The sequence below is a fragment of the Nicotiana tabacum genome, chromosome 10, assembly GCF_000715075.1.
Source record: "Nicotiana tabacum cultivar K326 chromosome 10, ASM71507v2, whole genome shotgun sequence".
In the NCBI taxonomy this organism is placed as follows: Eukaryota; Viridiplantae; Streptophyta; class Magnoliopsida; order Solanales; family Solanaceae; genus Nicotiana; species Nicotiana tabacum.
In genome coordinates, this window is record NC_134089.1 from 60,711,350 (window position 1) to 60,739,013 (window position 27,664).

At 38.4% G+C, this 27,664-nt stretch overlaps 1 protein-coding gene across 2 annotated transcripts; it reads right to left on the reverse strand.

Moving 5' to 3' along the window:
• Nucleotides 1-1,427: 1,427 nt before the first annotated feature.
• On the reverse strand, nt 1,428-25,430 carry LOC107820607 (E3 ubiquitin-protein ligase listerin). 2 transcript variants are annotated; one of them, XM_075222905.1, is made up of 20 exons: nt 25,143-25,430; nt 24,946-25,057; nt 24,595-24,657; nt 24,317-24,394; nt 23,666-23,757; nt 22,971-23,073; nt 22,150-22,302; nt 19,017-19,666; nt 18,687-18,886; nt 18,415-18,596; nt 16,137-16,606; nt 7,119-7,851; nt 6,116-6,824; nt 4,547-5,580; nt 3,988-4,446; nt 3,258-3,488; nt 2,483-2,861; nt 2,176-2,271; nt 2,012-2,037; nt 1,428-1,921 (listed from the first exon to the last, which is right to left on the reverse strand). In XM_075222905.1, exons 1-17 carry the CDS (start codon nt 25,220-25,222, stop codon nt 2,634-2,636), a joined length of 5,577 nt encoding a protein of 1,858 aa, XP_075079006.1. In that variant the 5' UTR covers nt 25,223-25,430; the 3' UTR covers nt 1,428-1,921; nt 2,012-2,037; nt 2,176-2,271; nt 2,483-2,633. The 2 variants fall into 2 exon arrangements, with proteins under 2 accessions (XP_075079006.1, XP_075079005.1); XM_075222904.1 differs by having other exon boundaries at nt 18,415-18,886.
• Between the last annotated feature and the right edge of the window lie 2,234 nt (nt 25,431-27,664).

A 27,664-nucleotide genomic window follows, 5' to 3' on the forward strand; every position in this document is an offset into this window, starting at 1 on the left:
AGCAATATACTGTCATTTTCTAGCTACAATTATCTTGCTATGTTCATACATCAGTTGAAACATCTTTGGTTCAAGGGTGATCGAACTCGAGGGCCAAGACTATTCGATTCGTGTGGTTTGCATTTATTTCTTTTATCGTCAATTTCAATATTAATCTGTATTCTTAATTTGTGCTAAGTTATATCACGTATCCTTAAAACCGCGTATAAATTCAATTGTTATCCGTTTTTTTAGGGTAAACAACCCCTCTTCCCTCGTTTAGATCCAATTTGATTTACGCTTTACTATCAATATTATACTAAAATTTCTACTCTCCTTCAGCCACGATAAGCTACTAGATCAGCATAAAGTATCAACCAATAAGAAGCTTTTTGTTTCTTCTTTATTGCTTTCACTTCATTCTTGTCCTATTGCTCTCTTTTCCAATTACTAGCTTCATTTATTTGTTTTTTATTAACAAAGATCAACTTAATTGGATTGAATCAATTGCTTGAGGTCTATTATAAAAAAAAATTACTATTGAATTAGCCTATTAGTCAAATTTTAGGTTAAACGGAGTAGCGATTGATTGGTTTTCCAAGGAAATGTGATGAATTGAGCGAAAATATAACTGAGTCGGAAGAAGAGAAGTATCGTTCGGTAATAGGGAGAAACAAGACAAGCTACTGAGAGGGGTCGAAATCGAAGAAGTAATGAGAATTTTCAAATGAACAAATATACGTTTACTATCAAGCTGAACTAGATGGGATAGACGGGTTGAATGATAACAGCTGAGGCTGAGGCAAATGTTAGATGGCTGGAGTAAGTGTTTCTTCTGAATTGAAATGGCGAAAATACATGGGATCTGTCACTCTCGTCGGACTAATCCAATTTAACTGAGAAAAAGAGCACTGAAGTAAAGGTCAGGCAAGCATCTGATGAGGGTGACTCTTTTGTCATTCTCGTCAGACTAATCCAATTCAACTTTCTTTTTTATGCAGGCAGAGGAGTTGAATAGACCACCCACAATTGATGATGGCTTCCAGCATACATATATACAAAGAAGATGAAGGATGGACAAAGAATACGTGGCGAGCTATGAGCTGAGCATAGGTATGTAATATTTTCTCTCCCCTAACCTAATAAAACATTGTACTACTTTTGTGTATTTTAGATCCTTTAACTTCTTATAACATATTATTTTTAACTTTTACGCTTGTTAGATTTCCAAGTACTTTATATTGTTTGTGTTTATTATTGTTCCTAAACAAATATTGAAAAGAATCAGAACTATACTTTAAAAGAAGTTAAAATATATCACATCAAGTCATGATGTTCAATCTATGATGAACAGGAGATAAATAGGACGAAACGGTAGGGGGAAAAAATATGATAAAGATATAAGTACAATGAAGAAAAAGTATAGTGCTTAATCAAACTCCACCGTAGTGTGCAAAATTTTGACTTGTTAAAGTTCAAACACCCATAGATTGTTCAAGAGTTCACACAGAGAATTAACACAATATGCTAGAGTTTTAGATCAGAGTAAATCCCTCTCCTCGATCTATTAGGAGGCAGAGCATATATTCTTTTGGACTTGGATAGCATAGCTCAAACTCTATCAACTATCTCAAAAGTTGAACCTTACAAAAAGGGGAAAACAGCAAAAATGGCGTAAGGAGAAATCCTAACAAATAGTTAAAACAAAATACACCTCTCTATCTAATCTCTCTCTCGTATGAATAACTTTAAACAGGGAATTTATCTAAGATCAACGGCAAATCTTTACATCCTTGTTTTTCCACATAATTATATGTAAACACCATTCAACAGCTGCCAATACTGTGGCAATAAGCCAGACACCATTGGAGAAAACTGTCTGCTTGCCTGTCCGCCAAAAAATTTCGGCACCCGCTTTACAAATGCAAATAAACATATTTAACTGCATGAAACAGTAGAAAGCTGTCAGCTAAGTTGTAATGCTTAAGAATGTTCCATGGTAGATGAAACCCCATCAAATGGTGTTACTTACCCTCCCCTCCAAGGTATGGAAATATCCTGCAAAAGATTTTGAAAAATTTAAAGGGCTTTTTGAATAAATATTTCAACACTTTTATGAATACAAACTCCACCTCAGGCTGGTTAGGATTTTGAAGAAAGGTACCAGATGATCAAGAAAGATTAAGGCATCTTTACCATCTTAGCTCATTTGTATCTTGAAGCTGCTAACTCGAAGAGCTAACCATCTCAATTCTCATATTATGACATGATAAAAGCAACCATAGAAGCTCCCTGACCAAACAAGCAGAATATCATTTTAATTATATAAAACCAAAATCTCCAGCGTAGACAGATGTTATCACTTGAGATACCGAAGGTAACAAAAGTAAACACACTGCAAGGTCTTAGATATGAAAAGAGTCGGTCCAAGAAAGAAAAGAATGGGCACAAACACGAGAGAGAGAGAGACAGAGAGAGAGAGAGAGAGAGAGAGAGCACTTACAAATTCGCTGTAGGAAGGGTATGTCAACCCACAAATCTTGTGTCACAGTCACCACCATTGGCATAAGTGACAGACAACGAAATTAAGAGCTATCCAAAGGAAAAATTATATTTACTGCTCTAGGAAGACATCACTACTTTGGATGATATGATCAAAAAGGAGATTGACACAATGGACAAGTTGACTTGTGAGAAGTGGAGAACCACTTGTAGAGGCAGGCTGAATGGAACTTGTGTTTGCAGGTTTTGCAAGCTAGCCGTGGAAGGCTATGGTTTGAAGTGTGGAGGACACTGTAACATATAGGGCACTCCTCAACACCTTCAAACTCCTTATCAAAATTGCTCTTCCATGTGCGAATTGCTTCAGCTAAAGCACCATTCTGCATTGTAAGAAAAATAATACTTCAGCCCAACCCCCCCAAGAACTCGTTGAAAGTTATTTAAATGCTGAAAAGGTCATTGAAGAAACATAACAGCCACTAAACAGTTAATTAACAACAAAGATGGTAAAATAACAATACCTGAAAATCGGGACATTGTATACCTTAGTACCATTAAAACTGAAGACTGACATTATAAATTGAAAAAGTATGCCTCAGAAGGAAACACATGCATGATCAAAGAGTAGATTAAATGTAACAGCTACATATATCAAGGCGATAAATTTGAATATAGCAGATGAGAGATTGACGGATTAATAGTGGGCAGACACAGGAAATAATCGGGATGGAATGGGAGAATGATGCACATATCAGAAGTAAGTCAGTGGGAGACACCTGATTACGAAGAAATGACATCATTGACATTAGCCACTTTCTCTGTTTAACCTCACTAATGCCAAGGCTCTTGGTACAATCTACATCCACAGACCTCAGTGGGTAAGATGCCGGAAGACGAATTACTAGGTCCATTCCTGTTTCGTCTTTTGTGTAAGTGGCCACCACTTCATTAGCAGATTTGCTTACGATGACCGAGAAATTCTCATCAGAAAAATTGGCTTTTTTTATCTGCATTTTAATGAAGGTTAGTGAGGAATTTTATGTCACAAAGAGCAAAAGACTGACTGAGATTACAAATAAAGCTTATGCTGCAAAAGTTAAGCGTATAAATAAAAGCAAGTATAGGTACTTAATGTTCATCCGGATTGGATTATCTTAACATTTAAGCAGCCAGTCAATCTTCCACTGGGTTAGCCAGCGTCAGGAAACTAAAAAGAAATGCATGACCCTAGCACTTCAAATGAAATGATTCATATTCAGGAAAGCCCCTGGAATTTCCTTTATTCTAATAACTCAAAAGTTCATTCTTGCTCTAGAGACTATTCACAATAATCTTAAATCTTCTCGTCAATTTCATCACTAGAGCCCAGATGGGTACAATGGACAATTTCATTTCTTGAGAACTTTATATCATCCACGAAAATGAAAGCAAAATTTCAGCATGTGATGAATTCATTTCAATAAATGTTCAAGTATCAGAGTGCTTAAGGATTCACATCATTCATACCTGGGAGAGTTCATTCATAATCAGAGGGGGGCTACAATATGCTCTAGTGAAAAATTCAATGGCAGATGAAGTAGAACGGTCACGTATCTCACTAAACCACCCTCGAACATAAGCTGGAAGAATACAAAGCATGAGGCCGAAAATTGCACCAGCAAGTGAAGCAATTTTTTCTGGTCTGACAGGCCAAAGTGATTCCAAGCAAAATAACACAGAACTAGAAGTGATGGCATGAGTTGCAGATTTCGCTGCTTCTGACACTGAAGGTGGAAGTTCCGAATCCTTCTTTTTCAAGCTTGATGGCACACAAAATTCCAAAGGGATGTGCTGGAAAAGACAATCTAATACTGTTGAAGTAGCAAACTCTTGAATGTACTGAACCATTCTCTCCCTCAGGGGTGATGAAGATGGTAGCGACACTAGATGTGAAAGTAACAAAGACCAAGCTAGAAAGACCTTTATCTGCCAAATTTAAAGACATTTAGCAAACAAAAGTGGTTTGCTGTAGCTTTGAAAAAGAAACAAAGAGAGGCTCAAAAAGGAAAAAAGGGAAAAAACTAACCCTTTCAAACGCAAGTAAGTCCATTTCAAGAGCTTCAAATGGTAGTTTTTCCAGCAGGGAAGAAACTTCTTCCCTAAGATGAAGACTTTCTTCAGTAGAACCGTCAGTGTCCTGGTTGTTGCAAGCATCTCCATCAGAGGAACTTGTCTTGTCGGCAGTGTGCAAAGCTAAGTGAGACAAAGGTTCGGTTGAAAGAATAACAACATAAGCAGCACATCTTAGGGAAGGAAGTGTCACGGCAGAAAATAGCATTGCATACAAGGAGCTAACAGGCCCTTTACTTAGGCCCCAAATTTCAACTGATTTTACCGCCTTCTCTCTTGCAATTGAAGAGGACTCAACAACAAGTGATGCCACCAAGTCCCAGAACTTAGAATGACCAAGGATAGATGATGCTACAATTGAGGAAGCTTCACTACAATAAGAACTTGCCATAGCCTGCGTAGCAGCAGTAGAAAAGAACAACCGAAGAACACCTTCTATAATTCGGTCTTTGGCCATCTCCCATCTGTCACTCTTCAAGGGATCAGAAACATCAGCAAGCTCTTTTTCTTCAAGACCACTTATGTTGCAAAACAGAGAAAACCCAATTAGAGCATTGCTTGCGAGTTGTATAGGAGTAGAGCCCTTCACTGAAACGGTATCGTTGACCCTCTTCAGCGTAACTTCTAACTGTTCACAACCAGAACCATCTGTCATAACATCATTCACATTCTCAGCAACATCCTCCATCATAATGACTGCTGCTTCAATCCACCACCTAAAACGGTATAAAACAAACTCCCAATCATCATCACTAAATTCTTCCCAGCAATAAGCAACTGCAACCAGAATCAATTTTGATAACAAAATTTGCACAACCGGCAGCTTGTTTATCACAGATAATGCAGAATTCTTTCTCTGCTTCCGAAATAATTCCAACAGTAGCATTCTCTCAGTAGAACTGACATATCTTTCTGGTCTTAACTCTTTCCCTCCTTCAATTGGTCGTACAGGATAGCAGGATATGACAAGGTGGAACCAATCTGCCATATCTGAAAATACCAGATTCTATTACACCCAAGACAGGGATAAAAATTTTTTTTTTTTTTTTTGGTGCGGGGTGGGGGGCGGGGGGGGGGGGGGGGGGGTGTTAAAATGAATTGGAAAATTCAGATATTAGATGCAAGAAAACACAGTAATTGCACTATATCCCACAACAAGGGTAAAGCAAAGGCCACAAAAATAGCTCCCCTTCCAAACCCAACCCCCCCCCCCCCCAAAAAAAAGGCATCTATCTCTGCCACATACCAAGACACTAATTTGATTACTTTATGTAGAGCTTAGTACTCAGCACAAAAAGAAAATTGCAGTTGTATCAGCTTACAACAACAACAACAACAACCACCCAGTAGAATCCCACTAGTGGGGTCTGGGGAGGGTAGAGTGTATGCAGACCTTACCCCTACCCCTACCCTGGAGGGATAGAGAGGCTGTTTCCAGGAGACCCTCGGCTCAGAGACAATATGCAGTTATATCAGCTTATCCTTTAGAAAATTGTAGTACAAACTGTAGACAGCAGTAATTTACCTTCTCCTGTTTGCCATGCATTTAAGGGCGGAAAAGACTCAGTTCGCTGGAGCCAGTCCATAATAGCCTCTTGTACTTCACAACATTCAGAAGAAGCAGACTGCATGTTTGCATTGTCTTTGTCAAATGGAAAACTCAGCGGTCGAATGATTACACTCATAACTGAAGGAAATATCCTCAAACAATTTATATTTAATGTTTCCCCAATATGGAGTTTATTCTGAAGCAGATAAAAAAGAAATATTGCCTTGTCCTTTCCCCATACATCATCCACAAAAAGTCTAGACAGTAATGATACAACAGCTCTCAGGAAGGGTTCTCCAATACTATCCATATTTGTAACAGGAGGTAAGTTTGAAAGGCTCAGTTCAGTAATTCCCCCATGAATAAGTGCACCATCAAGTAAAATGGTGACAATGGAATCTAACAACTCATCCTCAGGCGTATAGCATTCACTATTCAAATAATCACAGAGATGAGGCAAGAACGAGCACAAGGCACTTCCACCATTCCATTTCCAAGTGCATAAGATTTCAGCTGCTAGCCAGGCACGCGAATAATGACACTGAAGAGTTGTGGTAGGTTGATTACTAGGATCCTCAGTTGAAGATGGAGACACATCAGAAACAGCACCAGCAATAATTTTGTCAAACCCTATCTTTGGAATAAGTCTGTCTATCAGAGCAACAAACCTGGTGTCTCTTGGGGTCTGCAAAGGGTGAAGTACACACACAGAATATTCTGAGATCTCATAATACAGATTTTATGTTGAATGCATGATACAATGTAACTCACCTTGAAAAAGATCAAAATAATGCCACAGAAAATGTTACAAAACTAAATAGTTGAACGAGAAAGTATACAGGAATATCTATCAGTTACAAGACCTCACTGTAATTCCCTCTTTCCCAGCAAGCTAGACATAGAAGTGAATAGAAAAATAGGTGCACAAGATCATCCCAAACTGCTTAATAAAAAATACTTAAGCGGGAAGAACACTCACATCGGTTGAAACACTCTCAGTTTTCACCACGGCTGCTCTTTTCCCATCTTTCATATCTGGTGCAACCCAAGCAGGCCAAGATTCGTCCTGGCTTAGGAATCTGTCTAATAGCTTTTGTTCCCCAAACTGATCAGGGCAGAGACATTCAAGAAGTTCAAGGACCCAGTGACAGCATAACGATGCGACTTTGGCAGCATCCAAATTTCTATCCTTGAGCACAGCAATCCTCACAGCCTGGACCAAGATACTCTCCAGGCTCTTTCGACTATCTATGTTGATACTAAATAGGAACTGATTATCAATTTTGCGATCGAGAGAATGCACTAGTTCACAAGAGGCCAACCTTCTCTGAATTGTTTCCGCTGTTTCTTCACCAAACTTATCATTGAAGACAGTAGCCATGCGGCACTCCCACTTAATCACAAAAATTGCAGCTAAGATTCGTGAAACGAGCTCAATTTCATGATTCAAACATTTCAATGCACAAAAACCACCATCAAGCGCTTGTAAAGCAAAGTTAACCATCTGATTCACATCAATAGAAGGTTCAAATCCCAGCTCAGTGTTTTTGTCTCTGATAAGTATCAGAGAACACGTTTCCTTGACCCATATGAAGGGAGAATCCATCATGAAAACTGTCAACTTCTTAAGAACCTCCTCGAATACTAGTACTAATGTACTTTGGGACAGAAAGTTTGTTTCATCATCTCCTGCTATGCCACCCAGAACAGCACTGCAACGGAACAACAAAGCAGCCCAAAATAAGACAATAATAACAAAAAATTAGGTTTTCAGAGTGCTTAGTGCTACTAACTCTAGCCTTAAGCAAATGAAACAACACCTCCTTACCACCGAAGCCTTAATGTTGAGATGGGAAAACAAAAAACAAGAAAGGCTATAATCATAGGTAATGAGATAGAGAAGATAACCATGTAGTCATCCTAGGGAAAAAAGTCTCTAAACATAGAATGATTGTTCCTGTAGCCCATATTGGTTGAGGAAATGGATTGTACTTTCCTTATATGATAGTGGACATCCTTAGCTGACAATAGTCTCTGGGTTTGTGTTAACCCAAAATCTATTCCTTATCGCAGTATCAGAGCCACTCATTCCTATTCTCGACGTATCCAATGTTGGGCCCCCATGTTGTATTATTCATGCTTCAGATGTCCAATCTTAGGCATGTGGAGGGTGTTAGTGCCACATTGGCCTAAGTTTCTCGGAGTTGAGTGCAGGGGTCCAATACGGTTGTGGATATAAAGGTAGCATCCTTCATTATCTAAATTTTAAGATTCGGGGATATGGATGCTCGGATTCAGCTAAATATAATTCAATATCTAAATATAAAGTTTTGAAAATATGTCTAAATTACGAGACATTAAGTGGAAAACATACAAGGAACTCTGAAACGGAGAAAATATTGATCAAGAGAAGAATCTGAGAAGGAGATAAAAAGAAAAGGACTGACATAGTTCAGGATCGAATCTCAACCTTAACTTTATTGTTTCCTTATAAAAAGAAAAAGAACTAACATAGAAATTTCTTTATACAAGTTATTGCATTTTCTTCAATTTCATCCTAGCTTTTGTTTTGATTTCAGAAACTATTGTATTTGTCCCGAATTTCTCCGTCGATTTTGGTCAAAGAACCCCAAATCTGTTGACCCTATACGGATCCCATACCCACGTCGTGTCAACATAGGTGCAGTATCGAAAGTGAAGAGTCCGTGCAACTTATGTTTTGGCCAATCATCAGCTCATGAGCTATCTTTGGAATTGAGTTAGGCTCGATATACATTTTTCTTATCAAGGAGAATCCAAAGATTTGATATGTAGCATAACATTTTGCCTAGATTCAGGATTCAAAAACCTTTGTTAGATAATTATTATGTATAGTTTTTTTGAAAATGATAGTTATGATGCATAGTGTCCCACATCGGAAAGTAAATGTCTACTTCTATGTAAACAATATATATAAATAGGTCTATTGTAAGACACTTTAGTTAATATCTATCAATAAATTTCCCGTGTCATTATTTCTCACATGGTATCAGAGCAACCGTACGAGATTCATCGTTGTGCAATAATTACCAGCAATTTCGAGAAGAAGAAATTAGTTAACCAGAAATTTTTCAGCTACCCAGGTCCGTACGCGATCGGTGTGGTGCAAAAACCAGCACCACCACGAGGTAGATCAGCTTCTAGCAACCAACCCGTAAAAATTTCATGGCAAAACCCTTGTCACGCATGCTCATGCACCAGCAAGAAATTTTTTGACGAGACTCCGACTCACGCATCGGCTCGTGAAGCACTTTCCAGCCGGTTTTTAACAAAATTTCTTCAAGACAATTTGATCGTCCAGTGATTCCAAGCATACCATACTATTCTTTTTACTCCGATCATTTCGCAATTTTTCCGGCAGCTACAGTGATTTTTTCGATAGCTATAGTGTTTCCTTTACCTGTTTGAGCGAGTTACAATTGATTGTTTCTATTATTTGGTGATAATTTGCTCGACCTCTGCAATCCAACGCCTTTGGGATTTGATATTTTTGGTTCTAACAACACGGGTTATGGAAGTTCAAGCGTTATGATTACTTCGAAACCCTTAAAGGAATGTTCAAACTACTTAGCTTGGGTTTCCCGGTGGAGTCGTGGTGCAAGGGTCAAGGTGTTCAAGACCGCTTGACCAAAAAGGCTAACGATTGAGATGAGAAGGCCAAAGCACTTCAGATATGTCATTTAGTTTGGTAAAAGGCTCGCACTTTATACACTAATGACATATCTCGTTTCTATGATACGATATTGCGGATGACAAGTTTGAAGAAATAGGAATTGGGTATGTTTACGTACTTGGGTCAAGTACAGGCAGTCATAGAGGAATTACAAAAATTGATGCCAATTTCTACTAGTGTTAAAAAGCAAGAACAGCAAGGACAGAAGATGTTACTAGTTCTTACACTCGTTGGACTTCCTAATGACCTTGATTCATGCGATCAGATTTTGGCTAACCCGACTGTCCCTACAGTTGTTGAATTGTTCTCTCGATTACTTTGCCTTGCTGAAGTGCCAAATCACACAATGATCTCATCACAAACAGTTGACTTCGTTGTTCTCGCATCACAAACATTGAAAAATCGGGCACTCTAACTATGGATAATAGACAAGGAGGTCGTTTTGGAAGGTCTCGACCCAAGTGTTATTATAATAAGCTTGGACACGCCTATGAGGTGTGTTACACTTTGCATGGTCGACCACCTAAAAATGTTCATGTTGCTCAAATCGGGACTGCACATAACCAGAGGTTTTCTTTATCTGAATGGGAATATAATGAGTTCTTTCAGTATCGAGCAAGTAAACAGACACCTCCACAAGTAGCCTCTGTTGCTCGAGCTCATACTTCTGTTGCTGATAATTTTTTTGCTTGTGTTTCCCAATCTACTACTCTTGAACCGTGGGTTATGGACAAAGGTGCCATTTATCATATAATAGGTCACTTTTGTTAAATATTGTTTATTCACAATTTCTTCCCAACATTACTTTAGCCAATGAAGTCCAATCAAAAGCAAAAGGAGTTGGACAAGCTAATCCTTATCCTCTATCACTTTAGATTTTGTTCTTTACGCCCTTGACTGTCCTTTTAATCTTGCATTTGTTAGTCGGTTGACTCATGCCCTCCATTGTTGTACATATTTTATTGATGACTCTTTTGTTATGCAGGACAACAGTACGGGACAGACGATTGGCATAGGGGTGAATCACACAGCCTTTACTACCTTGACTCACTCAATCCCTACACAACATGTCCAGTTATAGATCCTCTAAACCTAATTCACAAACAATTAGGACATCCGAGTTTATCCAAGCTTCAAAAGATGGTGCCTAGTTTGTCTAGTTTGTATACATTAGATTGTGAGCCATGTCAACTTGTAAAACATACCCGAACAACCTTTCCGCATGGTGTTGAGAGTCTGTGTAGAGTATATTTTTTCTTTAGTTAATTCTAATATACGGGGTCCTAGTAGAGTCAGTTCAACCTTACGATTTTGTTATTTTGTTAGTTTCATTGATGATTACTCAAGATGTACTTGGATTTTCCTAATGAAAGATTATGCTAAGTTGTTTTTTATATTCTAGAGTTTTGTGCTGAAATTAAAAAAAATTAGTTTGGTGTTTCTATTCGCATTTTTTGCATTGATAATGCCTTAGAATACTTATCCTCTCAAATTCATCAATTGATAACTTCTTAAGGAATTATTCATCAGACATCTTGTCCGTATACTCTTCAGCAGAATCGGGTAGTTGAGAGAAAGAATAGGCACCTCATTGAGACTGCTTACACACTTCTCATTGATTCCTATTTTCCACAGCATTTTTGGGGCAATTCAGTTCTCACGTCTTGTTATTTGATTAATCGAATGCCTTCGATCTTCTATCCAAAGTCAGATTTCGCATTCAATATTGTTTCCTCAATCACCTTTATAATCTTTTCCCCTCGTGTTTTTGGGAGCACATGCTCATTTATAACTTAGATCTCGGAAAAAATAAATTAGCTCCTGGTGCTCTCAAGTATGTCTTCCTTGGTTATTCTCGAGTTCAAAAGGGATATCGTGCAACTCACCTGATTTTTGTAGGTACCTTATGTCAGCTGATGTCATACATTTTTAGTCTTGACCTTATTTTACCTCTTCTGACCACCTTGATATATCTGGGATCTTACCTATAGTGACTCGTGAGGAGTTTACTATAGCTCCTCCTGGATCCTCAACCACAAGTCTTACCGTACCGACCGTTGAGGAATGTAATGTTGCTCCTCATAGATCCCCAGCCACAGGAATCACTCTTAACTTACCGTCGTCTCATCCAGCATCATGCCCAGCTGATTCACGTCCTGCACCTAACCGTGCTCCTACTGCAAACTTGTTTCCTCCTAGTCTACTGATTGCACTTCGTAAAGGTATGCAGTCACACTTAATCCTAATCAACATTATGTTGATGCCATCACTCCATAATTATTTTATATCTTCTTTGTCCTCTGTTTCCATCCCTAAGTCTACATGTGAAGCATTGTCTCATCCAGGATAGCAACAGGTTATGAATAATGAGATGTCTGCTTTCCTTGTGAGTGGTACTTGGCAACTTGTTCCTCTTCCTTCAGGTAAATCTACTATGATTGTCGTTAGATTTATGCGGTCAAAGTTGGTCGGATGGTCAGATTGATCGGCTTAAGGCCCGCCTTGTTGCCAAAGGGTATACTCAAATATTTGGGCTTGATAACAGTGATACTTTCTTTCCCGTGGCTAAAATAGCATCAGATCTGCTCTTTCTATTCATGGTTGTTGTTCGTTATTGGCACCTCTATCAATTGGACATTAATAACATTTTTCTTCGGTGATCTTACGGATATAGTTTATATGGAACAATCACCTAGTTTTGTTGCTCAGAAAGAGTCTAGTGGCCTTGTATGTCAATTGTGTCGGTCACTCTATGGTCTAATATAGTCTCCTCGAGCCTGCTTTGGTAAATTCAATACAGTTATCGAAATGAATCTAACCACTCTGTGTTTTATCGGCGTTCTGGTTCAAATATATGTGTTTATTTGATGGTTTACGCTGATGATATTATTATTAGTGGCAATGATCAAGATGGTATCACCAGTTTGAAGCAACATTTCTTTCAACACTTCCGGACTAAGGAATCCAGCTCAAGTATTGTTATTTCACAGCGGAAGTATGCCTTACATATTCTTGAAGAGACAGGAATGACGGTTGTAGACCCATGGATAAAGGTGGCAAGTGAGCCGGTTAGGCCCGAGCCCGGCCCAGGCCCGCGAGCCCATATGAGTAGTGGGCCTAAACGGGCCTACCCGTTTAAGCCCGGGACCAGGGGCTTAAGGCCAAAGTGGGCCGGTTCATTGAAGAAGCCCGTTAGGACCGCGACCGTTTGGGTCCGGGACCGGGTCCTAAGTGGGCAGGTTCAATCGGTCCTAGACGGGCTCAAACGGCTACTTTTTTTAAAAAAATCCAAAAATTTGATTTGAGACATTCGTATTTAAGATTTTAAGTTGATTTGAAACAATTTGTGTTATTTTAAAATTATTAGAAGTATTATGCTTAATGTTTTAGTTTGTTAGATTAATTTGAAGTATTATGTTGAAGGCATTGAACTTTAATTTGAAGTATTAAATGTAAACTTTAATTTGCAACTTTGATACCGAGTTCATCTTAATATATATATATATTTGATACCGAATTCATCTTAATATATTGAAATTCGAATATAGCTTATATACTATACACTTAGTATATCTATAATACTATACTACTATATATACAATCTTATATAAGGCAATATACTATATAAGTTATCTAAATTATATATATATATATATATATATATAAGCTATATAATTTACAAGAAATTGTCTTAGATAAAAAAATTTAAAAAAAATAGGTCAGGCCCATTTAGCTCGGGCCCGGCCCACTTAGCCCGGGACCATTAGTTCGTGGTCCCGGTAGATCTACTTAGGCCCATATATATATATATTTACATAAGCTATATAATTTACAAGAAATTGCCTTAGATAAAAAAAAATTAAAAAATAGGTCAGGCCCACTTAGGCCCAGACTCGACCCACTTAGTCCGATAAGCAATGTATAAAGCATATATATATTTATAGATATAGATTATATATAATATTATATATAAGCTATATAATTAAAAAGAAATCGACTTAGATAAAAAAAAATTAAAAAATAGTCAAGGCCCGTTTAGGCCCACTTAGGACTGGGCCCGGCCCACATAGCCGGGGACCATTAGTTCGTGGTCCCGGTCCCGGTTACACCCAAAAGGCCATGAAGTCCGGGACCGTTTAAGCCTGGCCCATGAAGCCCGGGCCCACTTAGAACCGGACCGTTTAGGCTCGGCCCGCGAGACCAGTTTAGGACTGGGCCCGGACCGTTTGCCACCCTTACCCATGTATACTCTTATGGATCCAAATTTCAAATTTCTGCAAGGACAACGGAGCCTCTTAGCAAACCTGCAAGATATAGGCAGCTGGTTGGTAAGTTGAATTACCTCATAGTGACTAAACTGATACTTCCTTTCTTGTGAGTGCTGCAAGTTAGTTTATGGACTCTTCTTGTGACAGCCATTATGATGGAGTTGTTCGAATTTTTCGGTATATAAAATCAACCCGAGGCAAAGGACTGTCGTTCGAGGATCGAGGCCATGAACAAATCGTTGGATACTTAGACGTCGATTGGGCAGGATCACCTTCTGATAGACATTCTACGTCTGGATAGTGTTTTAGTAGGAGGTATTTTGGTACAAGAAACAGAATATAGTTGCTCGATCTAGTGCAGAAGCAGAATAACGAGCAATGGCTATGGCAATATGTGAGCTAATTTGGATCAACAACTGCTCAAGGAATTGAAATTTGGAGAAATTAGTAAAATGAAACTAGTATGTGATAATCAAGCTGCTTTTTATATTGCGGCAAATCCGGTATTCCGTGAGAGGACTAAACTATTAAGATTGAGTGTGGGAGATATTATTACAAAGTTTGTGAGGTCAAATAATTAGCATGCAAATATTTTCACCAAGTCTCTCACTGGTTCTCATATTAGTTACATCTGTAATAATCTCATTACATACGATTTATATGCACTGGCTTGAGGGGGAGTGTTACATAGTTATTATGTATAGTATCCCACATCAGAAAATATGTCTAGTTCTATGTAAACAATGTATATAAATAGGTCTATTGTAAGACACTTTAGTTAATATATATCAATATAATTTCCCGTGTCATTATTTCTCACACTTTATATAAGGACTATAATCAAATCAAATTTCATTGGCACGACGTGTGCATATATAATGTTCCCGGAGGGAACCCTTAGTAGCTCACCCTAAGAGTGTAACTCCAACAAAACTCCCACAATGTCCAAATAGTCCATCAGCCACAGCCTACCATCACTTCAAACATCGAGCTAAATAAGTCTAGAAAAATAAAAAATAAAAAACTTCAAAAAGGGAGCAGCCGGAGACTATGGCACTTAATTGCTGGCACCAATTTTTTAAAAGCTGCAACATAGCGTGGCTACCAGTTATTATTTTTGGGTGAGTATGCTTACCTATGCTTAAGTCAATATACGTGGAAGATTCCTGAACCTGCGTCTATCCTGTGAGGTAACATTAACATACACCCATTGACAGAAGCTGGCTCTTGCCTAGCTAAAAGAAAGCAAACAGCATATCTTGACTGGACCTAGAATACACTTTTCAACTGTAAAACGAATTTCAACTACATTAATAGTTTATCATCCTGCAACACACCACTGTTGTGAGAGAAATGTACAGCCCCTCATTCTCTTCAAGGTTGTAACGATGGCTTTGATCAGCAAGCATCTAGCTAGACATATATGCTAGACGCATTAAAATCACTTCAAGGTTACAACTGCAGTAACTTCGTCGGAACTAATAACTTTTTTTACATGTTTCTACGCACTTAAATGTCAAATATCACTATTTTGGAAGGCCATCAAAGAATATTCTGGTGTCAACAATTAACAAAAGCTTTTAGTTGCAGTAATAGATTTACCCCATTCAGAAGAGCAGATTGAGATTTACACTATACAATTTTGAGGTAGGAGACAATTACCAAGGATTCAAGGCAAAAGATAACAACTCCTAGTTCAATAAGACCCTTAACAGTTCAAATGATTTTAAAATATAAGTGTGATAGAAATGACTCGATCCACAACATCCCCCCCTCCCCCCAACCAGTGAAAATCCTCAAGCCTAATAAATGAGATACTTAACTCTCTGGTCAGAGTACTGCTTTAATATGGTGGGAGTCATCGTTTCAAATTCAATAGCAGGTAAAACTTATTAGATGCCAAAGTTAGGTAAACAGTAAAATGCAACCATTGTAACACTAGAGAATGTACACTTCCATGTAGAAGAGTTAGATCAAGACGCGCGTAAGGAAAATATTTCAGGAATTTGTTACTTACCGCATATATGAAACACTAGAAGTTTCAAAAGGTGGAAAAGCTCGAGCAACAGAAATGGCAGTAGAATCCAAAAGCTGATGATGCCAATGGGCAGCCTGGGGAACTTGGAAAGTGCCTCTAATGCTAGTTTGTTCTCTTGCTTTCTCAACGAGCATAGCCAACAGAGAGAGGCGGCAATCAGAGTCCACAATCCCTTTTCCGGATTTCAGTTCTTCCAAATTTGTTGCATGTGTAACAATGCTAGCCCACTGTTCTGCAAAGCATTCATCATCAAGTAACAAAAGCAAGAGATCTAGTCGCATGCTAGTAGTGGGACTGTTAGCCTGCAAGCACCAAGGAATAAAGATTTCCTTGAAGACATGCAAGAATTGTTTTGCTTCAGGTTCAATGCAAAAGATCTCTTGAATTATCTTCCGCGGACCAAATATAGAGACAGCAGCCGCCATAAATCTCACTGCATTAGGGGAATCCTAAAATTGACAACAACCAATATGAGAGAATAAAAGTAAAACTGAAAGAATTTGATAAAATAGAGAAAGCAGCCACAGTAATGCTCACTGCATTAAGGGAATCCTAGGTTTTTCTTTTGCTAAAGAGGGGATCCCTTACAACCAACATAAGAGAATGAAAGTGAAATGGAAAGCAATTGGTCAAAGACAAAAAAGAATAATCAAAGCAACTTTTGCCTTTTTGGCAGGTCACCTGTGGAAGAATTTCCTTTACCTATTCCCAGAGGAGTAAATGCAAATGCATCTAAATTCAATGACCAGATGGGAATGGTGAAACCACAAAAGAATCAAATGCAGATAAGATGAATTTGAGCTAACATTATTCAGGTAACTCAGTAGTGAAACATAAGGAAGCCAAGTTTCTACAGCTATAGGAGTTTTCGGACTTCCCTTGAAAGCAAATTAATTTCTAAAATAGTGTTTCAAAGAAGGCTAAGGTCTGAATATTAACTAATATAAGTAGTCAGCAAGGCTTTGAAAGCTTATGGAGACAAATTCCTCAAAGTCCAAAATTGAATAGACAGAAAAGTAATGTTAGAAACAGGCTTGTCGAAAATATCCAAATTTCCCTTTTTCTATCAATTTTTTGATCAGGAAGCAGTAGCGTTTCATTATCTGGTGCACCTCTTTTACTGATCTGAGATGAATAAAACCCTAGTAGCACCAGAATTCTTCTTCTTTAAGGCCAGAACCAATTAGGAGAATCAGGAAAAAAGGCATCTGGGGAAGAAAGATAAAATCCATTCTCAAAATGTGGGGATATTACTAATCATCTATTTTTGGATGGGTATTGATACAACAAGTTCACTAGCTCGGACATGAATACAGATCAAAATGTCTAGACTTCTGGTTCGTAATTCAGGGTCAAAACTCTGAGACACCATCACAAAATCTGAAAATCTTAGACAAAGCGCCAAATGTCACCATTTCTTTAATTCATTACAAAAGTTAATCATTAGCTTAAATGAATTTGGATATACCATGACCTGCATCATAACATTCTCAGAAGAGATTAACACAGGGAAAAAGGGGGGGAAAAAGTAAAAAAGACACCCATAGTCCACAAGAAGGCAGTAAAAGGAAAGATGGAATACCAGCGGACACATAGAGAATGCTATACGCAGGATTCTTCATTGCTCCTCATAGGCAAAAAGTTTTTTCCTTATATAATCCTTAAGCACAGAGTCAAGTATAAGTAAAAAAGAATTATTATGTGCATATGTTCCACAATTTGATTTTATTCAAGTTGACAATTCAGTTTCCAAATTTGAAAGTGAGTCGTTGAAGTTGACAGATCCAAATGTGAACTTGAGCAAAGAAAAGCTCTTGGTAACATATTCCTAGAAGTCCAGAAAATGATTGTATAAGAGTTAATTTCCTGATATTTCAAAGAATATATGTCTCCACAGATGGTAGAGTGGGAATTATTATGAAGCACAAAATTACACTGGCGAAACTTAGAGGCTACAAGCATAAGCCAAAGCATGAGATCCTGTTTCAATTATGTTGCCAGGTTCTACTTCAACAACCCATAACATGTCTGAAAATCACAGGCTGTGTGAAGTAAATTTTCAAAAGATGTTTCAGTTAGCAGTCCCATTCCATTGTAGTACGCACCAAGACTCTCTATCTCTCTCTCTCCCTCCCTCCCTCCATTTCTTTGGTGGTGCTCGGGGGGTGGGGGGCCGAGGCAACCATGGTTTAGAGCCCAAATTATTTTCTATCATAAAACCATGACCAAAAGACTACATTACTAAGGAATAACTTACGAGTGTTTTAATCAAAGGGAATGACTTTGACAACGTTGGTCCCACCAAATAAACTAGAGGCCAAGTTTCACCTTTCCTTACTGCGTGTTGATTCAGTACTGACAAGAACTCGGTCACCCCTTCTCCATTCTCAACAGAACTGTCTGTTTGTTGAAATACACCCGAGCAGGTCTGTTGAAATGCTGAACAGAATTGCAAAAGCAAGTCAGCTTCCAGTAAAGAAAAGTCCGAAAGGATTTCAACAATGCATTTGCCAAGATCTTGCACATAACCCTCTGGAATTTTGACATTAGGTTGTCTTGATCCCTGACGAGAAGGTTGAACGCCATCATCAGAAGAATCCATAGAAGAGAAGACCCTTTCCTGGTTCTTTGAGCTGACAGAGAACAGGTATTCGTGCCACAGCAGCTTTAAGAGGATCTGATCTGTAAGTGACCGCTGAAATCTGTGGGAATTTGCTGCATCAGAAAACCTGGAAGAGAGGCCCAAAATCAGACGAAGAAATACATACCCAGAAACTAAAAGAGACAAATCTCAACATAACTGATAAAAAGTTGAGAGGCCACAGAAGTTCAAAGGGAAAAGTTCAGTGGACTCTTCACCTATCCGTGTTTTTCAAGCAAAATAGAAAACCTTCTCTCATCGCTCTAAAGAGAGCAAGACGATCTAGTTGTAATGAATAACTCAAGCTTCTTCCTGCCCACAAATTATGAAAGAATTCAAGAAGAAACTTCTCTGCTTCAACTGCTTGTGCAGGTAGAACATCCAAGAATGATAACAGAGCAGGATATGATACTTGCTGGGATCCAAAGCAACCATTTCGAAGAAAATGCCAGAACCTACTTAAAGCAGATTTTTTAACTTTCAAGATACTCCAACTCTCTGGAAATTTTTCAGAAAACAGCAAGATCACATCCCACATTGATGAATGGCAAGAGGGATCCTTTTCATGGAAAGCTCCAAGTATTGCATCCGCAAGATGTGTAATGTCTGTTTCTTTAATAGTATGAGGAATATTTTTTATGAAACTACTCATGACCGAGTAAGTGGCTGAGCGAATAGCGGGGCTCTCAGACTTCAGAAATCCCAGAAATAACTTATGAGCAGATAGCAAGTTCTCAGCACAGGACACAGCAATGGCCTTGGCTTTAGAAGCACGCTTTAACTCAGCTACTGAAACAGACCGTTCAGGTTGTGCGCTGACCACAACATCAAGAAGGGTGGCCAATGCCAACAGTGATGAAGAAATAACCTGGAATCAATTAAAATAAAAGAAAGAAAAGATCAAGACCAATGGGGATGAAAAAAATTGTAATAGTCAAATGTGAGAAGCGGGAAGAAGTCTAAAATCTTTTGATAAGTAAGCAATTTTTCTACATCTAACAGCACCAAGGAGGTGCTAATATATACAATGCAAAAATTCAGGTACCCAATAAATATTAAAAGGAGGCAAGGAAATCAGGCAAAGGTGTATTTTCCTTCTCATCAAGATGCAACGGTTTTGAGATATTTCATCAAATAATCAACATCATTACCATTGAAGCCTATATCATATTCTTCTTATAAGGGTTTTCTCTGCACATACATATAATCTATGTATCAATCTTCTACACCCTCCTCAAATCTGTATATAATGTGTATACGTTCCTATTCTCAAACATCAAATAGTAAAACACAGTAGAACCCAATGCAAGTTAACAGCAAATCAGTGTTCTGTTAGGCATTGACCAAATAAGTAGAGATTGGCTGCTTATAACCTAAGTTGCGCGGACTCTTCATTTTTTATGCCGAACCCGTCTGGATCGGGATACGTTTGGGATTCGGTCAACCAACTTCAAATACTTTGACCAGAATCCATGGACAAACTTTAGTCCATGGACAAATTTGGGGGGGAAATTGAGATTTTGATTTCTCAAAATAAAAGATAAAATAGATTTCAGACATGGGAAATGGCATACCTTCAATATTATAGTCCTTTTGTCTCATATTCGTTGCTTCGTGTTTCAAGCCAAACAAAGAGAAACCAATATAGCTCTATTTTTTATAATTTTGAATTTTTTTAACCGAATCCCCGCACCCGTATCCATACCTAGATCCGCACCTCCGAATCTTAAAATTTAAATTTTGCCGAATCCAACACTCGGATCCGTGCCCGTATCGGATGCCCGCACCCGAGTCCGAGCAACTTAGGTTAGCACAAGGATAATGATATTCGGTGGCACATCTAGGATATCAAATAAAGCTTTAGCCTGATCTAAGATCTGCATGCATAGCCATTATCCGATCATGTGTGCCAGAAAAGCCAATTATGGAATTTAAATGACTTCTTCCACAACATTTCCTCACTTCATAATGCCCCTGTAGCTGATTTTTTTATGCTCAAGGATGGAATGTATTTCTAACAAGGAACTTAAAAGATTGGGAGGTTGCAAGATTTTGTGCTCCGTTACAGTCCCTTAGCACCACTGTCTTGGATCAACACAAGGATGATTCTATTATACGGAGGTACCATTCAGGTGGAATCTTCTCAGTTAAGTCTTGTTACATGTCATTGACTTCTTCCAACAGTGATCTTTGGTCTTGGAGGTATATTTGGCACAACAAAGCACCCTTGAATGTTTCTTGTTTTTTCCAGGCTTGTGGCTAAGGAAGCATGCCTCACCCAACCAATTTTTCAGAAAAAAGGAATGCAATTATGTAGCAGGTGTCTCCTCTGCGAAAAGAACCCTGAAGATACTCATCATCTTTTCCTATACTGCAAGATCTCTTATCAGACTTGGAGCATGTTTTTTGCCATTTCAAGCATGTCCTGGACAATGCCTCACTCCATTCTAGATTTTATACATTGCTGGAAAAGAGATGGTCTCAATAGGAAGACACACAAGCTTTGGAACACTATTCCCATGGTCTTTTGGTGGACAATTTGGAAAGAAAGAAACACAGAGTTTTTGAAGGCAAACTTAGCAACATACATAGCCTTAAATACAAATATATTTCTTTGCTAGCTTTTTGATGCAGCATGACCTATGTAAATGACGCCGACTCCATGTTAGATATGATTGAGGCTTTGCACGCTTCGTAATTTTTAACGCACTGACTTAGTGTTGTTCTAAAACAACTCTAGAGTTGTTACAATGAAACATATAACGACCTATGTTCTAAAACCGATCCGTATTCTTCTCCAACACCAATCCGTATCCACATATATTTTTAGCTTATGTGTGGAAAGACTTCCTTTCTTTCTTAAATTTATGTGTCCGGTCAAACACTGTCACATAAGATGGGTCAGAAGGACTGTTTTATTCTCCTGTACATTTAAATTAGTATATTACACTAGCTCATAATATTTCGATTGGTTCTCCGAAGAACGTGAGTCACAACGCAACACTCTAATACTTTGGTTCATGCCATACCAGAGAATTCAACCTGAAAAAGCAGGAATGTTGTGCTGTTGGGAAGCTTTTAGAAGCACAATCTTATGCTGGTGATAAGAACTAGAAAAAGATGTTTTTACTGAAGCACTTGAAGTTGAAGGTTCCAGGCAAGAAATTAATCTACTGAAACCTTTCATTTTTAAATGCCTTCCTCATGATGAATATTAATCGAAATATATGCAGCTTTTACGCTTCATTATACATGATTGATAGAGAATTTGCAGGAAGCAAAAAGCCAATTCAATCAACATTCATGCAGCTGATCATAACAGGAAAAATGATAATACAATCATGATATTACCTGCATGTGCATCTCTTCTAGTTCATCCGATGCCACACTCTTATCTGACATGCTCTGGGGAGTAAGCTTCAGATTTTCCTCAATGTACTTGAATATCTCCGATGTGTATAACATCAAGACATCTAGTCTCTTCTCTGGTGCTGGAAAAGCAGCCTGTTAATATTTACACAGATGGACCGTGAGGCATAGGATGAAGACTGAAACAGCTGACATTGTGCTTTATTTAGTTATATATTAACAGACAACTGAGTGAAGAAGTTACATCAACAAAACAGAACCAAAAAACGAATAGCATCTCCTTGATCTTTCAGATCATGCCTCAGATCCTTTCTGTGCTTTAAACCACAACATGTGGATACTCTCAGATATACAACCTTTGCTGAATAAGTTTATCCATGAGCAACAGCTAAAAATAAACATGGGATTGATTATAAGTTCCAAAGATTACTTAAAATTTCGTTGGAAACCAAAGGTATAGATTACAGCACCTATCCATTCAGAAGAAGATTCGAACAGTGCATAAACAAAGTAGGTACCTCCGACATATCTATTTTCTATGCCATGATAAGCAAAGCAGAGCTGGTCAAACATAAACCAAGTCTAACTAATACAACTTAAAGACAAAACTATTACATGAAATTCATGTATTCGTTCCACTTCACTGCATCGATACACTATCATGTTGGTCCTCAATTGCATTTTGGTGTCTAGCACTTCCAATTAGAAGAAAGTTTATTCTGTATCCTCAAGTTGCACGTGAGAGTACCATGCAATTAGTTAGTAAATCTACAATGAGGTTACTGTCTGAGAAACACACGAACCTGAAATGATCTTTTTGCAGCCTGGGAAACTTCATAGACAGAATCAAACTGGGAAAACCACCATGGTCCCATCAAAGACTTCAGATAAGGAACTAAACCTCTTCTGCAAAAAGAGGAGAAGAAAAAGGACAATGAAAATCACCCAAAGTAAGGACAGGAAACAACAAAAATTTGGAAGCTATAGATGGTATCCAAAAGCTACAAATATGATCTGCGACAAAAGATTGAGAAAACTACTCATCCGCTTCAAACTAAATGGGACTGATTTGAGTTGGGGCAGTTTAAAACCATAACTATGCTAGAGGTTGCAGCAAACAGCAAATTTCCAAGTTATGAATCAGGTTTCAGCTACTTAAGAAGAAAGAGTTATTATTATCATGGGTATCATTTGCACCACCCAATCATTAAATGATTTAGGGGTCAATTTTACGAAAATGCAAGTGCCTGTCAACATATTCCTTAACTACCGCATCACTGGCAGCAGGTTGCAATTTAATCTATAGAAGCTAACAAGGAGCTCAACAAAACAAGTTTTCATTTAAATGAAGGAAAATTTGTGTGTGGGGGGGGGGGGTGTGGGGGGGAGAGGTGTAGACACATCATCAGGGCCAATTTAGTTTGAAGAATGATGTCCATGTAGCAGAAGCAAGATAATAACTATATCTAGTTATGATTTAAATAAGATAAGTACATACCCAACAATGGCAACAAGGTTTGTCATGGTGTCATGAGTTGCTCGTCGAACCTCTCTGCTGTAATCCAGTAGCAACTTCTTGTATTCAAATGCCTATCAGGAAGAGCAGGGGAGTAAGAACCACTTAAGAGACTGATAACTAGTAATTCTTCCACCCAAACCATAAAAAATTTAGAAACACTCCATAGTTACAACAATCCAACACTCAAAATGTAAATAGTGTCATTAAAGGCTCGCCTGAGCACTTAAACTTAAAGCTAGGTAAGATGCAAGTTAGGTGCTCCACCTCGTTCGACAATTCAGAGTCGGCACCAAGGCAATACAGCATGCACCTGACCGCTCATGGACTCTTTTTTCTTTGAAAGCAGCAGTATACGAATGTGCATATCTAGAAATTTTCATTTTTTTGAAGACCCTGTCTAGAAATTTAAATTGTTTTCATCTGAAACAGAAACTTAAAACGATTGTTGAACTTAGTTATACTGATTCTTATTTCAAATAATCACTTCAATAGGGAACTTTCTTTAAAAGGAGGCCAAAATCTTTTTCCACCAATGGCAAAATATGCAAGATAAGATATAGCACGGCCAATTGCCTAGACGTTGTACTATTAGGGTATTGGCCAGCAACTAGGAAAGAGAAGTGAGCATACCCACTGTGGGATTGTTGGTATTATATCCTTTGCAGTCTTTTGTTGGAATAACTGAGATAGAGATGCCAATGCTTTCAGCTGTTAGAAAAGAGAGGAATTTTAATGAGTTTTCTCAAACATGAAAAATTAAAGTATCACCGAACTACAGGCAAGTCCAACAATGAAACAAAAAAAATTAGATGAATAATGAATATGAAGATTGCTTCCTAATTCGCATCTCTCAAGGAACTAATATTGTCCAAACTGCATTCTAACAATAGAATAAGAAACGAAATTACTTTAGTGGTAGGGTCCTTTCTGGCAAGCCTCTTCAAGTGTTGCGCCACTTCACTGTCAATATCCTACAAACAAATACGCCATCACAATTAAGAGTGGAAACACTACCACTTTTTTTCACTTAGAAAAAAAAAGGTCCTTGTGGGTCAGCCTTGTCATTTGGATAAGCGGCAATTAATCAATCAAATTCAGATAAACCATCAATTAGGAAGCTTTCGAATTTTGTTAAAGAAAAAATAAAGCTCGTAAATTGCAGAATCTAGTGCCCATTAATATAGTTTAAAATTCTAACAATGAAAAATACCAAAACGCATAAAAATTTTAAGTGTAAGAGAAGTTAAATTAGAGTGTACCAAGAAAGGGGGAGAATCTTCAGCTGACAAAGAAGAGTCAACACGGGAAGTGCCCATATAGCCTCCGAATCCCACAGGGGTAGAACCTTGGGGCAGTAATGAAGCAGCAAGACTGCATTCAAACCCAAATAATTACAAATATTAAGAAAACGAGCATAATAAAAACGAAGAGAATGAATAAGGAAGAAAGAGGGGACCTGCTGCTAGAGGGACGAGACTTGCTTCTAGCTCCATCTCCTTTCGGTCTCCCCATTATTTTTCTACCTTCTTGGGTCATACGTTAATTAATTGAGGGAACGCCGATCACACAGAGCTTAGAAGCTCTGCTCTTACCTGAGAAGGACAAGGGACTGCGCCTCTTTTGTTCAGTAATTCACTATATATGTTCGTCGTCTCAAACAGGTTAATACTATTTTGGTCACCGCCTTTTGCCTATGTAGGTTTTTTTTTTTTTGCCCCTCCCAATCATAAAGTTGCCCTCCAATGTTTTCTTTCGCTCTCCATTTATTTTTATTTGTCTCATTTCCTCTTCAAATTAACGACTCTTTCTTAAAACTTTTTGGACATAGCACCCAACCAATTCTAATTGTTTTCTAGAATTCTACATTTTATCATGCTATCACTAATCAAACTATCAATAAACTAAAGCAAATTTATTAATACAATTTATAATTATGCTTGTATAGAGTAAAATTGGTTTATATTAAGTATTTGAATGACAGAATGACACGTAAAACTGGGAAAAGACGAAAGACGAAGCAAATGGAAGCCAAGACCGTGGGCAACAACTTCGGTTGACATCGGGTAAACCCGTAAGGGAACATTATCAATGAGGTCAAACAAATATTTGTTGATATTCAATGAAAAATATTCATCGGCATTAAATACACATATGTTATAGAGAATTTTGGCATTTATGGTATATCGTTGCCTATTCAACAATGCCCCCATTATTGTCATTTAAGAAGGGCTTGATCCTAAGACCATGTTCCCTAGGTATAGCTATAAATAGTGACTTCAACAGCCATTGTAACACACGAAAATTCTGACAAACTTATGCTACACATTATTCCAAGCTAAATAATACTTTATTTTATGTCTAACGATATTCTTATTGCTGCCTACGGAAGCTTTGCTCCCAGAACCAAGTTGTTTGTTATTTTATCTCAATTTCTACGCTGAGCCTTACATTTTATTTAATTTATTTATTACTTTGGGATCAAATCGATTCGCTTGTCTATAAACCACGCTATAAATTCAATTGTACCGCTTTACGGGTAAATAGTTTGGCGCCCATCGTGGAGCTTAGATAGTTGTGTAATTGAATTGATTCTCGCATCTATTACTAATCTGTTTGATTCTTTGTTTCTGAGTAAAAATCTTAAAAGATGGCAGCTAACGATGACAACATCGCACATAATGTTGAGGCCCAAGAAAATCCGCCTCGACACGAGGATTCGATTAGTGACACCCGCAACGAGGAAGACATAGCCACGCCGGTTCATGATGGGCGATATCCACGACACGAACATGAGGCAACTCCTAATAATGTCGAAGACGAGCACGTTGCGAAAACGGTGAGGATCTTGAGAGAACAACAAAAGGCCATCATGGGCCATCTTTCACGGCAAGACTAGGCCATGACAGAATCAAGGCAAGCGTTGTCGGGTGCTTCCAACAATGCTAATGGAGGGGTCTAGTTCCTCTTGGTACTCCCGCGAATCAAACAGCCCAAAGGGTTGATAACAATATCCCGAGGGGTGAGGTTAGCTTCGACGGGGCCGGGGGGATCGACAGCGAATCTGGTAACAACAACAGTAATGATCCCTTCAAAATTGAGCTCATGCAATTTATGAGGGAAATAAACGCTGAATGGACCAAATTCTGGGTGCACCGCCAGTATTGAAGGGAGCGGACTCAAAGAAATACATCCAGTTGTCGTTCAAATCGAGTGCGGCACCTAAGTTAATTTCGAAGCAATTCAAAATGCGAATGTACCAAAATATGATGGGACTTCAGACCCCCCGGAGCACATCACCACCTAGACAATGGCGGCGAAAGGAAATGACTTGGTTCCATACAAGATTGAATCAGTCATGCTGAAGAAGTTCGGAGAAACCTACACGAAGGGGGCCTTGACATGGTACTCACTCTTACCTTAACACTAAATAGAGGTAGTAAAGTGAGCCATTACCTCAGATTCCGCATCTAAATCATTAGCTCAGCTAAGGAATTCTGAGGCTATAATTGAACTTGGGATTGCAATTGATGAAGGGAAAGATAGTCTTTACATGGCAGCCCAAGCATCTGGGGATGATCTCTACATGCAATTCTCTCACTTCGGGAAGAGCGAATGAAATTCGAAATGCTTGCAGACTCCTTCTCGTGCTAGGGCCAGGAAAGTACAGGCCCGAAAGGCGGACATACTTAGAATTACGCAAGGAGAGTCCGAATTACTGGTTGAGTTCGTGTCCAGGTTTCAGAAAGAAAGGATACAACTACCGGTCATGCCAGATGAATGGGCAGCTGAGGCATTTAATAAGAGGCTAAACCCGAGGAGCTCCGACGCCTCCCGGAAATTGAAAGAAAGCATGTTCGAGTTCCAGGCAACTACATGGGCAAATGTCCATAACCAATACGAGTCAAAGATAAGAATAGAAGATGATCAAGTCGGGTTCCTAGCATCAAACAAGGATCGGGATCGAGAAAGAAACAGGGA